Source organism: Phyllopteryx taeniolatus, chromosome 18 (genome assembly GCF_024500385.1).
Source record: "Phyllopteryx taeniolatus isolate TA_2022b chromosome 18, UOR_Ptae_1.2, whole genome shotgun sequence".
NCBI lineage: Eukaryota > Metazoa > Chordata > Actinopteri > Syngnathiformes > Syngnathidae > Phyllopteryx > Phyllopteryx taeniolatus.
The window spans coordinates 13,902,180-13,916,976 of record NC_084519.1 but is presented as its reverse complement, the minus strand read 5'-3'; the positions used below and the strand labels follow the sequence as shown (position 1 = coordinate 13,916,976).

The following is a 14,797-nucleotide window of genomic DNA, read 5'->3' as shown; positions in this document are numbered from 1 at the left end:
GTGGAACCCAGGCAGGCTTTCAGCTGTTTTGGTTGCGGGAAGCTCTCGCTGGCTGGAACCGCTAGCCAGGTAGCTCTCGTCAGTTTCTATCTTGACGGCTCAGATGGACGACTTTCTTCCGATCTGTCGTTATCCCGCTACCATTTTCGACTTCTCCGTCTGCTGTGCAGTGGTTGAACCTGCTCCATTTTTCCCCATTCATCTCGTGGCCGACGTCCAACTCCAGGCTTTATTTTTCACCATTTTCGAGGCTTACTTTATAGACTTGGCAATATTGTTAATCATTAAAATTTGGCAGGGTTGTTAACAACACTTTTCTCCGTGGTGTGTCAAATTCACATTTATTTATTTTTTTGCTTTACAGGGTCAAAAACATGAGTATGTTATGATGTAAATAGATATAGCATTTTTTTCAATTTCCTGTTTTGAACAAAGGAAAATGAATTCTGAATTACGGATTTAAAGGGAAGACGCACTTTCCCAAACAACATACTTTTTTTACACTTGAAAAAAAAAATCCCACTCAGATTTACTTCTTTTTCAGTTGAATTGTACAGTTTAGGTGAAATAATTTAAAATAAAATAAAAATGGAAAAGATTTATGAGATTCGCTAGAGCGGTGAGGTAGACGGACGAGTGAAAGGTGGTCTTGGCTACATGAGAGGTAGAGAGAAAAAAAAAAATCCCAAATCCCCAAAACTGCACTGGAGTGTGTGTATAAAGGGTCCCGCTGGACACTTCATCAGGTAACATTATAAACACTTTTTTTTGGGGGGGGGCATCAATAAAAAACATTATTTTTTCAATATTCGTGGCAGGGCTCGTTCTCTTTCCTTGGTGATAGACAACTGTACTAGACAGATGGTCAACATTAAATTGTCTAATGTGGACAGAACACGGCGTCAAAATTGGATGATCCTTTGGAGAGGATACGCATAAGAAAGAGGCGTTTCATTTTTCTCTATTGGGTCCCATTCAATGTGTGTACACTGCGAGCGTGTAAAGGCTATACAGTATTGTGTGTGTACGCTGAGGGAGTGGCGGTCATTATGCTTCGCCAAAGGATGAGGCCTTGTCTTTCAACAGGTCCACACAGACATGACAACTCCAGCTGCCTGTGGACACACAAAGATATATATTAATATTTGCATTCGACCTCTTACTGGAATATTATGGTTTCAATGCTGAAGAGCGTTTTACCCATATGTTATTCGACAGCCAAATTTTTCATTTTGTTATTCTTATCACATTTTTGAACACGCTTTTCCTTCCACATTTCTCAACCGATTCATTCCAACATCAGGTCTCGCATTCGACATTTCAACAAGTCAATTAATTCCACAGCATTTCAGCTCAGCTTCAGCATTCACACGTAATTGCTACGTAAATTGCAATTTGTTGTTATTTATTACGATACCTTCTGGAGGCTGGGTCATGGGCGGCTTGAGGCAATACATGTGGTAGCCTCGGTCACAGTCATCGCAGAACAGCAGCTGGTCCTGAGGGTGACACATATTATTCGACTATGTGATGTCATCAGAGAAAATATGCTTTCTTTGAGGTACATACGTCGTTTTCTGAAGTGCCACAGAGGCTGCAGGACTTGCACTCGATGCACTGCCACTGGTACGTTCTCACCGCGTGCATCATGTTGTCGGTGAACTGCAGACACGATGGGTGGCCTGCGCATACGTGGAAAACCAGGAAAATGCGTATCTTTAATGCAAATATTACAACATACATATGTGAAGAATAACATTGGGATGAGTTGCAATATTGCTAATAGTTAGCCACTGGTGAAAACCAACCTCTGCAAACCCAAATGTTATTAACAGCCACTATCATTTTCCCGATAAAACCACTGGAATTTTTTGTCAGACGGACATTAAGTGTGAGCGAATTAGCTTGAAAAGATGATTTCATGCTTATTTTGTTCATTAGTTGAAGCTCTCACTCAGGAGGAATGAAGTGAGCATTTTCTTGCTGTCTCACAACAGAGGTAGATTGCGCTAGTTAGCAACTAGCATTTCTTCCTTTTAACACATTTTTAGCCATCTTGACATTCTAAAGTGTGGATTCATTCGCTTGTCAAGATGATGATATGCTTACGTTGTTTATTAACTGATTGTTTAGTCATTAGTTCAAGTTATGAGAGTTAGAATTTCCTTGCTGTCTCACACCAGGCAGATACCTCAACTTTCTAGCTCTCCGTTGCCCCCTACTGACTTGGCGCCTAAAATCTGAAGCCTTTAAAATGGCACCGGTGCTCTTTTCGTCCCTTAAAGCATTTATGTTTGTGGTTTACCGGAGCGTCCACAGTCGGAGCAGGACACCAGTTCCTCGGCCTGGCCCGTTTTGCGGTTGGAGTCCTGGTCTCCGAGACAGAAGTCGCAGTAGTCGTTGGGAATGATGACGCCGTCGGGACCCTTCTGAGCTACAGTGACGCAAAGAGTACACCGTTGTTAGGAAGATGCAGCTCTTGTCTACCATTCCATAATGTTTATAAGTAATAGCCCAGGCACTAAGGTACTTTCAGGTGGCAGAAAGGTGAGTGGCTGCCACTGACCTGAACAGATATAATAACAATAGCTTGTTGCATTTGAGGTTGCGCTGCCCAAATTTTTTATTTTTGTTCCTTCCCCCGATTTCCTTCAAGTGAATGTCGTAGTTGTACAGAGAATATCGCAAGACTGCCTGGTGGCAGAGTAGTCCTGTCACATCTTTTTGTATTACATTTTACATATTCAAATTACAGCGGTCGAGAAGAAGGCTAAAAAGTATCATTCAATACATTTACCCAGTTTTCTCAATGGTTCCGCCTTTGTCACCATGACATGACAGGTTTTTTTTACTCGCGGTGCCATTGGAAGAAGGCTCTGTCTATTGCCACCTGGAAGTAAGTGTGACGCCATGGTGAAAAGGTCTAAATGATTGTGTAGTTAAATGCTTAATACGTTTGTGGTTGTCAGAGTATCGCGGGGGGGACGGGGCCAGCTCGGTCTCCTTCTCCTCGTCGCCCCCTTCCTCCTCTGCCAGGTGAGTGTGCGTGTAGTGGTAACTCAGCCCAGGACGGTTCTTGTAGCGCTTTCCGCAGACTGTAAACCAACAAGAACCCCAAAAGACATGACCTCAGAGCTCCTTCATAAGCATTAATACCTGGCACACCACTTACCTACGTTTAGCTAATCGCTACTAAAAAGTTAGTTCACTTCATATTGGCAAACTATATACGAGGTTAAAATTAAGGGAAAAATGACTACTACGAGAAAGTTGTGATTACGAGAAAACAGTGGACATTTTACACACTCCCAAAAATATTTTATTGGGATATGTACGGTGGACGACTAGTTAGAGCGTCTGCCTCACAGTTCTGAGGACCGGGTTTCAATTCCCGGCCCCGCCTGTGTGGAGTTTGCATGTTCTCCCCGTGCCTGTGTGGGTTTTCTCCGGGCACGCCGGTTTCCTCCCACATCCCAGAAACATGCATGGTAAGTTAATTGACAACTCTGCCCGTAGGTGTGAATGTGAGTGCAAATGGTTGTTTGTTTATATCTGCCCTGCGATTGGCTGGCAATCGGTTCAGGGTGTACCCCGCCTCCTGCCCGATGATAGCTGGGATAGGTTCCAGCACGCCCGCGACCCTAGTGAGGAGAAGTGGCTCAGAAAATGGATGGATGGATGGATGGATGTTACGAACCACCATGCTGCACTGTAAGTATGTCCAAAAACGTGGCATTTGAACAGTGGTGTGTAGACTTTTTATTTGACAATTTGTCCAAAAATGATCGCAATTATTTCTACAATGACTACATTTGTGGTCAACATGCGTGCGTCAAAGTCAGCCAATTAGCCCGTCGCCATGCCTTGTCATTAGAAAGCATTAAGCGTTAATGACATGCTTTTAAGCATTAAATGCCATTAGCGACAGCACACAGGAAGAACACCGGAGAGGAGATACCTTCTTCAGCCTTTTTTGAGTTATGCTTTTGTTTGTGTCTATCTGGAACAGAGGAGACACACAAGCAAAAAAAAAAAAAAAAAAAAAAAAAAAGAAAGGAAAAAGAAAAGAAAAGACAGACAATATTCATTCATTTTGCTTTTCTCGAAAGAGGTTCATTCATCAGTCCCCATCTGCAATCTTTCCTGTAGGAGAGTAGCATGCTTATGAGCGAGACCGTATAAACAGCCCAGTCTTTCTTCATGCCGGGTGACAGGAAGTGACTTGAAGGGAATTCAAATGGCTTTTTATCACATAAAGACTGAATCTAAGATCCAGGGTATGTACGACACAGACAAACGATTAAATTCAAATTTGTATGGGCTGTCTTACTGTCACAAACGTAAGGTTTGTCCTGCTCATCTGCATTGACCGCTTCGGTCTTCTTGCGACTGGAGCCTCTGTTCTGAAAAAAAATAAAAAAATAAAAATGCAACACAAAATGCAACACCTGTGTGGGGTTTGCACGTTCTCCCCCCGTGACAGCAAAGGTTGAAACAATACAAAATAAACAATTGGGTGTTAAAATGCTTCCAAACCTCCGTTATTGTATTTCCGAAGTGAGTGAGAAGTTGTGTGTAAGAAATGTGCTATAATTATTGATTCTTGGGGTATTTTGACTGACTTTGCCTCTGTTTCTGTTCTTCCTCTTCGGCGTATCGGCCTCGAAGTCTTCGTCGTCTTGAAAGCCGTCTCCGTTTTCCTCGGCCTCCAGCACTCTCTACGCAGGAAAGATGCAAAAAGACCGTTTTAGCAGCATGAAGAGGTCAAAAAAGGGAGGAAGAGTTAAACCATGTGTGAACATATGAATCTCGCATTAACTCTATTATAATCACCTGTATTTCCAGCAAAGTCTCCTCCTCCTTGCACACGTTGCTTTTCTTCTCCAGGAGGCTGTCGCTTCTGAGAAGGGCTTCCAGGGCTGTGGCCTCCCCCGGCGGGCCCTCGCGCTTGGGGGCCAACTCGGCCTCTGAGGAAAAGGACAGAGAGAGCAAAAAAAAAGTGATACTTTTTTTTAGATGGAGAGTTTGTATAGTGAGGACAGAACAGATAACAAATACAAATTGTATATTCCAAATAAATGAAAAAAAAAAATACTCTCAGAATAAAATAAAAATAAGGTATTGTTAAACAGACTGTAACTAAATGTCTTATGCAATTTTAAAAATAAAATATGAATGTATAAAAAACATTTAATCTGTAATTTATGAATATAATAAAATAATGTATTCACAACTAAAAATACTGTATTATTAACATTTGAACAATAATAATAATAATAACCATGAATTAATAAAATAAAAAGTAATTTACGAATAGAATAAAAATACATTTTAATAAAAGAAAAATATTACTGAACTTTAGGTCATTAATGAATAATGTATACATAAAGTAAAAAATTAAGCAATTTGTAAAGAATAAAAATAATAAAATTCAAAAGATAAGTTACTTTTCATATTTAATTTCGTTAATTAAATATTTTTTTCCCAATTTTAATTGCTGTTATTTTGTTCCTTCATATATGATAACCTTGATCTGAATTTATGCTCGAACACCCGTAACACCAAACAAGTTGTACATTTCTGAATTCCAACTATTCAAGGCTAACCTTGTACCTACTACCTTCTCTCGCATTCTCTCTCGCTCTCTCTCACACACACACATGCGCACACGCACACACGCACACATACGTAGACTGCTGCTCAGGAAGTATTAAATAAACATGAATCACTCCTAAAAAAACATGCACATTCCTCCACCGTGTGTTGTCATTGATATCCGGGCCGCGCTGCACAACTTTTTCCCTACACCATTTCTGTTTTTGGGGTTGCTAAAATAACTCTTGGTACTCAGTATTATATTGCATCTGGGAGAAGAGGAGGAGGAAAAACAATGGCAGCAAAGCAGAAACAAAGACTCGCCTTTATGGCCTCCCTCCCCTCTTATCGGGTTCCTTGTATGCATACATACAAAAAAAACAAACCAAAAAAAAACAAGTACTTTATAAGACTCACTCACAGCCGAATGCCTCACGGTCAAATGATTAGAGGCCCGGTTAGGGTGGTTCTGTGCCGCCGCTGTTGTGCGCGTGTGTGTGTGTGTGCGTGTGTTTCTACACGACAGACAGAGGGGGGGCATTGATCCGGGGTAGAGAAAATGAACCTGGAGACCTGGCTAACCAGAGGCAGATGGTCAGCTTGTGACGACACACACACGCACGTACCCGGCGCGCACACGCCCGCGGACACTGCAATCATTGAGTTTATGATGTTGATTATGCACCTGTGTGCGTGTGCGTGTACGTGTGCTACCCACCTAGCCGAAGCTCACACAAGCGTAGCTGGGGGTCGAGGGGCGGGTGGAGTCGCCTCTTCTTTCGCCAGCAACGAGCCGGGTAGGCATACATCTGTCCCGACGTCCTGCCTGGCCATACACACACACACAAATATATATATATATATATATATATACATATATATATATATATATATATGAAAAATGTACACACTCAAGCACATATAAGCAGACAGGAATAATTTTAACAAGCATTGTCAGGCTAAGCGCTGGAACAAAACTGCCATTGAGACCTTCACACACACACACACACACACACAGACGCACGCACAATCATTTCAGTGTTCAGGCTAATGATCCCCATATTTCAGGAAGTCCCTCTTAGGCTGTTTGTCACGATTTGTATAGGGAGGAACACGCTTAGTTGATTTATTTTTGGGTCTTGAAAATGAGGCGAGATCATTTGAATGTAAGATAATGTGCGTCAGGTCCGCCGCAAAGTGCAGGGTGCGGCCGGCGCGGCGCCGTGGAGGGAGGACAGGCTATTTGTGTCCGTCTCGATGCGAGACAAGCACAACCTTCCTGCTCTGTTGTGCGACACAGGTGAGGAACAACTCATATACAAAAAGAAGGCATCCTGTTTGCTTGTTGATTTCCATTTTCCCATCCGTAATGGTTAAGTCTCCCAAAGGTTTTGTTTGCTTTTGAAAACACAAGCCCCCAAAGCTGGTTTCAATGAGACAAATGGAATTTGGTAGGCATGTCGTAGTTACTGGAGTCTGCCATGTTGATTTGAAGCGGCCATTTTAGTGTCATTTTGAAAATGTTATCTTTAAACAGCCACCGAAGCCAGTTTCACCAAGAAACATGAAATTTGTTAGAACCAGGAAAAAGTCTCAAGAACCCAGACCCGAAAAGATACAGGAAGTCTGTCATTTTGGTTTGAGTTGGCCGTTTTAGGATCATTTTAATTTAGGATCCTTTCCAGGTCTCCTTAAAAGACGGACTGACTCCTTTAAGAGATATTTTTCTGATTGCTGCCAAATTTAAACCATATGTACCAGACATGGGGACACTAAATTTGGAATTTTGGTCATTGCATGTGGGCAGGGCAAAAGCGGTGAAGTTTGATGCACCATAAAAGACAAAACTCTTATCCCACTGATTTTCTTCCAGCCTCACCTGGCTGCCGCTGGTACTTCTCCATCCAGATGTAGCAGTTGTTTTGGGCAACGCCGGTTTGCGAGTCCAAGAAGGGCATCCGCACGCTGCGCTCCGCACGCAGGCGGGCGTTGTAGCTGCGGCAGTGTTCGATGGCATCCTTGTAGAACTGGTCACCCAGCCTGGGCAGACACACGCACAGAGTCAGTCATGATCGCGACACGAACTTGCTACTGCCTACTGTGTGATACATAATCTGCTGATAGCATACATATACATGATCTGATCTAGTGTGAGGTGACTCAACTTGGGCGTCTTCCAACGTGTTGGCATTTCTCTCCCTCATAATCGACGTGACAAGCCGACATTCACCCTCTAATCTTTATCTTCTACTCAAAAGCACTGCTGATCACAAAGCCAAAGCGATGCAACGCCGCCATCTATAGGGATCTGCTGGTTATGACACTGGTTTAAAAAACGCAATTTCACAGACAAGCTGGGCGAGACCCTCTTACCCGTCCAAATACGTACTTGATGAAGATATATGTGCAATAAACGGAATATAAATGACAGTGAATGAATGAACTGTTTAGCATTGGTTTGTTTTGACTGCGTGACAGTAGGCCGGTAATATACTAACGTCGGCTTCTGACTTACGTACAAATAGGGGCTACAACTTCTCCGTCGTAAACCGAGGACCTTCTGTACACTGAACTGCTTCAATATGGGAATAGACAACGATCAGTTTTGCACCATCGACGTTATTATAAGTGTGTTGTGGTTCCAACCAGCATAATCAAAGAAGGGGGCGGGCGGGGAGACCTGCATGTAAGCAGGATGGTATCTGTATTTGTGGGCAAACAATCTGCAGAGGACCTCTGTGGATGCCTCGCGCAGATATGCAAAGAATGCCAAGTCGGACAAGGACCGGTATGTGGATTTCACAAAGATGTTCACTGTTTGGATGGAAGGGTGCGATGGGGGGGGGGTCAAGAAGTCGAGGGAGGCCGGGGAGGAGGGCTCACGGGCCACTTCATTAGGTACGCCCTTGACATCGAATGCCATCCATTCATTTTCTGAACAGCTTATCCAAATACCAGTTGGAGGAAAGAATACAAATATTTCGTTACTGCACTTAAGTAGATTTTCAGGTACCTTTACTTTCCTTGAGCATTCATTTTTCTGACGACTTTATTACTTTTACTCCCTGCATTTGAAAACAGAAACCTGTATCTGCACTTCATCTACTCCTCACCTTGTCTAAATAGGCTCGCTACATTTTTCAACCGCCGCTCATGACGACAAAATGACGTACAAACTCAGATTTTGTCGCAGCCACAGGAACAGAACTCTATGAAAAATGTGGCCTTTACAAAAATAACAAGGCTCGTTTTCCACTTCGCCCGCCCTTGGGTCACCTTCTACTGCTTCATCAGGCAACTTCATACGCTCTTACATAAGCGATTCGCCGTGCATGTGCCCAAGTGCCATCACGCGTGTTCGTATGTTCAGTGGAAAAAGGCGGTGTGTGTCCTGAGACGAGCGTGACTCAAGCAGCAAACTTTGCATTATGTATATCCCCCCTTGCGCACATTTTTGTCGTCTGAGGCTTTTGTAACCTTTTCACATACACGGCTTCATTAAAAACACTACACAAGATGGAAAAAGTCTTGAGACGCACCAGGTTGGATTTACACTGCCCGATTATAATTTAAAGCCATTATCAGAATTGTTTTTAGTGACACACACAGTATATGATGATATGTCAGTGTATCCATGGTAAGTAACGTTAATATATTACTATGACGCTGTCTTGAAATGAACGCTTGCGAACAGCTACGTGAGTTAACGTGTCTAAAATTGGTGAAATAAATACAAACGACTCGCTCCCCAGGCAGATAACGAGCCAACTAACATCAGTTCGTTTCCGCTCTGACATTATTTCACAAAGTGGAAAAGAACAGAGAAGTAACTCCTCCTTTTCTGAGAAAGAAGTGCTTTTACTGTTCTAGTACAGTTTGAGTTTATTTTGAAAAAAATCTATTGAATTTATTTTTGCGCTTACTAAGGTACCAAAAATTCTATGTTATTTAAAAAAAACTATAGTCTTAAATGGAAGAAGGTTTTCTTATTTACACAAATATTTCAAAATAATACATTTTAGAGCTGAAATTGCAATAGCATGAAACCGAAATATTTTTGCTTCCGTTTTTCATACCGTCAGAATCTGATACCGGCCCCTGCCTACTGGCCACTGTTAGCAAATGTCAGTGTAAATCATCCATCCATTTTCGGAGCCGCTTCTCTTCACAAGGGTCGTGGGCTGCTGGACCCTATCCCAGCTATCTTCGGGCGGGAGGCGGCGTGCACCCTGAACCTACCACGCATGCTTTTGGGATGTTGGAGGAAACCGGAGTGCCAGCCAGGCACGGGGAGAACATGCAAACTCCACACAGGCGGGGCCCGGGATTTGAACCCCAGTCCTCAGAACTGTGAGGCAGACGTGCTAACCAGTCGCCCACCGTGCCCCCAGGGTAACTCAACCCTTAATCAATTAATTTTTCAATCAGAGGTTGGACTACAGTTCCCACGTGAATCAGACGACATTCTGGACAACAAGGGAACCGTTTGGGGGAAAACGCTTTTCCGTTCGACCAGGTCACGCTTTGGATGAGTTGGATGCAGAAGAAGCCCATCAGACACCTTTTGGCATTTATTGGGATGTCGATTGACCTCACAAAATTCCCACATACACTCTTGCAGAATCTTGTGATAAGTCTTCATCACAAGAGTAGTTTTTCCAGTCTATACGAGCTGGAAAGGGGGGAAGTGCATGTCTGCTCGTTTTTTTAAATCTTCCTATCGTCTGCCACGTTATGTTTATGACCCTCACTAGATCATTTTGGCTTCCTCTTTTGCTGAAACACAGCAATGAATCAATGGTAAACTCATCAGTACCGTGATAAAACATTGTCAGGTGCTACGGGAAGTGGAAACCTTGCACGCTAGCCATACTTTCACTCTGTAAACAAACACAGTGCAGCTCAGGCCAACCCACAAACTGTGGTGCAACACATGGAGGCAGGCAATATAGCGATACTCACAGCTATATAGTCTTTATACTTTGCGGAAAAAACGACTAATATTAACAGCAGCTTACTGAGTCACCTACAGTAGTTGTGAAATTACAACCCCCGGTTGCCAAGTTGCGCACACCAGAAAGAGCTACAATGAATTAACCATCATGTATACCACTAGATACTGTATCGCAATATCTAGTTTACCAAAATGGCTCCAGACTAACCTCTCTTCCTGTTTACTTCCTGTTTCAAGTTCCACTGCAGCCCGTTTCGGCAGCAAACGAGCTGATTAACCTTAACTGTAAGATCGTGTCTTTCCAAAACAGGGAATGGTGGAGCTTCATGCAAACATTTTGGGCACGCTGTAGGCTGAGGCGACAGAGGCGGGGTGGGGTAGGGGGGGTATTTGGGCCAAGGCAGCAAAAATGGGGTCGGGTGGGGGTTTCTGACATGTCTCGGGGGGCACACGTGTTCCCTTTCGACCCGTGTCACCCTCACACACACACGCGCGGGGGGGGGAGACACACAAAAGAGAAAAAGTGGATGGGGGGATTAAAAAGGGAAACAAGGAGGGGGAAGGATTGGGGGCTTAAAATGTCCCCGATGCAGCAGGGGTGGAATGGATGAATAGATGGATGCATGGATGGATGGATGGACGGCAAGGTTCTTTCATCTCGTTTTATAAATGTATGAAGTACATGCAGCCAGACAGACGTCCCCTTCCAGCTCACCCCCCGCCCTTACATCCTCCACCACGCCATTTATGGGGGAGGGGTGCGTGGCGACACAACATATAAAACAAACACATTATAAAAAATACACAACCCCCAATAGGCCCCCCCCCCCCCCCCCCCCCTCCCGTCACACACACAACAAAGAGATCTTTAATCATAACGTTGATTCAGAAGTGTATGTGATGTAACAACGTAAGGCTTAAGGACGCTTGATCACATATTTGAGCATGATATTTAGGTTGTGAGATGTTGCGTATCTGTGCTTTATTGGGGGTTTGTTGCATAACATGATAGTCAGTGTTGAATGAAAATTTGCAGTATTTATAATTTTAGCGGAAAACAACAAAAACAACTTCCAGGGTTATCCCGATTTTCAGAATAAAAAAAACAACAACAAAATCTTAAAATTTGCAGACACGTGCTTTTTTGGTCAGCATTTTATATATATATATATATATTTTTTTTTTTGTAATGTTTTTTTAGGTTTGTTCTTGATTTATTTTGGACAAAAACAGCAACAAGAAAAATCATAAAATTGGGACATGCATGCTTTTTATTGATCAGTTGTACTTTTTGGGATTAAAGCTGCACCACAAAATCATAACATTTGACAATACAAATTTTTCAATTGTCAGCGATACATATTTTAAAAAAAATTCAGAATTTGATATGATTTTTTTAAATACAAAAACAAGAATTCCCCCCAAAAATCATAAAATTGGTAGATGCATGGTTTTTATTAGTTAACATTATACGATACACATTCTGAGGGTTTTTATTTCTATTTGAATGTTCGGTTAGCAACAAGAACAACAAATTTCTCACAATTTTGAGATTTTGGAGCTTTTCATCAGGCACAATTTTGTGTTTTTGTGTGTGGGGAACAACAACAAAAATCATAACATTTGGAGATACATGCTTTTTATTGGTCAACAATGTATTATATATTGTATTCGTTTTTTTGACACAAACAACAACAACACAATCATAAAAATGTTCTTTTTCTTTTAGCTTTTCAAAGTTATTCTATCCATTCCGTGAAGTGTTTTTCCTCTGTCACAACAGACGATAAAAAAACAACACACAACCCGAGTGACTACCACCACCCGCGCAATAAAGAGGGCTTTGTAAACGTTTCTTAATAAAAAAAACAACATGCAGACTGAATCCGCCAGAAATCGTCGCCCCCAAAAAGCTTGATTGTCCTACGTTACGGGCGCTTTTGGATCATGTACTGTTATTACCTCTGCCAAGGAGTTATGGTTTTAGATTATTGTGGCGAATCTAGATGGCTTCTACAGCTCCAAGACATGACGTTAGTATTGCCTGAATCTGAATAAAAAAATCAAGCATACACAATGGGGTTTGTATCTATGAAGGTGCAGATGCAAATTAGGATTATTCCAATTTGCCGGAGGTACTCCATATCGCAGCATCAGCTCCAGATCGTTCTTTCTTACTCCTCTGACAACAGATGGCCATTGGAAGATAGCGGGATGCTCACTAATCTGCTGTTTGGACATGCACAACAACAAAAACAAGCGGATACAGTCCAGTATCTCTGCGGCCTAAGCTGTTCTGCAGGAACACGACTTTAAAGCACCGCCGGTCTGCTAAACTGCAGCCTGTGTGAGTCGCACTCTGCGTCACCATGCCTCTATTCATTTTGATTTAGGAATTCGGGGAAGTGAAAATAACGCTGGAGAATATACAGTGCGCTGCAGGAAAACCAGAGTTGAGAGAAAGCAGGAAGATTCTGAACAGCTTATGATCCATCCAAACAAATGTGGTGAAGTGTTTAAAAAGACAACCATGTCTGTTCTATGTAATAATGCTATATTTACTCATTCTCAAGTAATAAAACCAGTGGCGGTAAAGACATTCTTAACTTGTATTTCTTAAATCAGTGGTTCTCAAACTTAGTACGACCGAAAGAATTACTTAGCTCTCCAAGAACTACCAGAATAACCAACCCAAAATACAATGGGGTAGTAGGCCTAAGTGTTATTCAAACACAAAAACAATTGCACATAAAAGTTAAATAACAACTATACCTAAACAAAAGTTAATAAATATTAAATGCAACTGCATGAAACTTAAGTTAAATACAACTGAACTGTACTTAGGCACTGATTATTTCACGCACCACTAGAGGCAGCCCGCGTACCACCAGTGGTACTCAATGGTAGGTAATGTTGGTTAAAACCAGGCATCCTCACTAGGTTGACCTCGGTCCAGATCCAGATGCCTTTCTACACAGACCCGGGCTGATTATCCATCAATCAATTTTCTTCACATTCATTCATTTTCACATTCACACCAATGGACAATTTAGAGTCTTCAATGAACCCAACTTGCATGTTTTTGATATGTGGGAGGAAAGTGGAGTTCACAGAAATGTTCCTGTGGAGAATAAAACTGGGAGTTCCAGACTGTGAGGCAGACATGCTAACCACTAGTGACGCCAAATTATTTATATCTGAAATAGTTCTATAAAATGTCAAGAAATAATGAAAGCAGCTCAAAAAAGAATGCAACAACTCAAAATGTTCAGGCAAATCTTTATAATTATGATTCTTTAATATTTAAAGATATGTGTTTTTTTTTTATAAAGGATCCCTTGTTTAAAAACACATTTTAAATGTATCATATTTTTTTTGGGGAAATATCCTAGTAGCCATTTAAATTCAGTGTGGAATTCGACAGAAAATAATGCATGATTTGCCTGAATTTTTTTTAAATATATTTTCATAGCAAGATTGCAAAAAATAGCAAATGTGCAACTGAAATTAAATCCATGTTGTTGTTTAAAATACACAAACATAAGAACAGTAAATAAAGACGTATGGCTTAGACCTTTGTGGCACAAAAGAATAAGTATTAATGGTAATAAACGGGTTAGCAATGACTAAAAACCATTTCGCTTAAAGCTGAGTGTAATGTGGACAACTTTTTTTGTAGGAAAAGTGAGAGCTTTTGTTTGAGTTTCTTTCTTTCCAGTCCGTATGCATATTTCCATAGCGTTATCATTGCGCAATCCATCAAATCGCATACTACCTGCAGACACGCGTGCACAGATTGTCCAGGTCTAACAATAGCATCGTTCAAATATGTTATTTGGATTTTTGTTAAGCACATGCGCTCCCTTTTTTTTTTTTTTTTTTTGCACTCACACAGTCGCTCCCCGTGCAACCTCACGCACGCAAACGCTTACTTACGATTTTAAAGGATTCTGGATTGCAGTCGCCATTTTCCAGCAAGATTTGTAACGTAATACTGTATTCCAAATCTCGATGTAGTTTGTAACCCAAAAAATGAGGAGGAGTAATAGGAGCGAAGGGGAAAGGGGGTTGGGGGGGATGGAGGGGGGGGGCACAAGCTCAACCAATGTGTGCAGCCGCCAGCAGCGTCAATGGGCGCGGCCTCAGAAATGCTGTCAAAATTAATAAGCATTTCATTTTTTTTTTACAACGAACAAACAAACAATGTTTTGGCATTTTTAGGAGGTAAAGCTCTTACAATAAGTATGA

General features: G+C 41.8%; 1 protein-coding gene across 2 annotated transcripts; it reads right to left on the bottom strand.

Moving 5' to 3' along the window:
• Window positions 1-325: 325 nt before the first annotated feature.
• dpf3 (double PHD fingers 3) lies at window positions 326-14,617 on the bottom strand. Of its 2 annotated transcripts, XM_061754687.1 has the most exons (12): window positions 14,486-14,617; window positions 7,475-7,635; window positions 6,314-6,421; window positions 4,834-4,967; window positions 4,623-4,718; window positions 4,331-4,403; window positions 3,959-4,000; window positions 2,955-3,095; window positions 2,306-2,434; window positions 1,570-1,682; window positions 1,418-1,499; window positions 326-1,115 (listed from the first exon to the last, which is right to left on the bottom strand). In XM_061754687.1, the coding sequence occupies exons 1-12, from the start codon at window positions 14,515-14,517 to the stop codon at window positions 1,048-1,050; spliced, it is 1,179 nt and encodes a 392-aa protein (XP_061610671.1). In that variant the 5' UTR covers window positions 14,518-14,617; the 3' UTR covers window positions 326-1,047. The 2 variants fall into 2 exon arrangements, with proteins under 2 accessions (XP_061610671.1, XP_061610672.1); XM_061754688.1 differs by lacking the exon at window positions 3,959-4,000.
• Between the last annotated feature and the right edge of the window lie 180 nt (window positions 14,618-14,797).

Excerpts from the sequence above, each read along its gene's own strand:
- dpf3 (XM_061754687.1), bottom strand. The coding sequence starts at position 14,517 with ATGGCGACTGCAATCCAGAATCCTTTAAAATC. Across the intron at positions 6,422-7,474 it reads GAAGTACCAGCGGCAGCCAG|GCAGGACGTCGGGACAGATG; the intron begins GTGAGGCTGGAA and ends GTGTATGGCCAG. Across the intron at positions 1,500-1,569 it reads GTGGCACTTCAGAAAACGAC|GACCAGCTGCTGTTCTGCGA; the intron begins GTATGTACCTCA and ends TGTCACCCTCAG.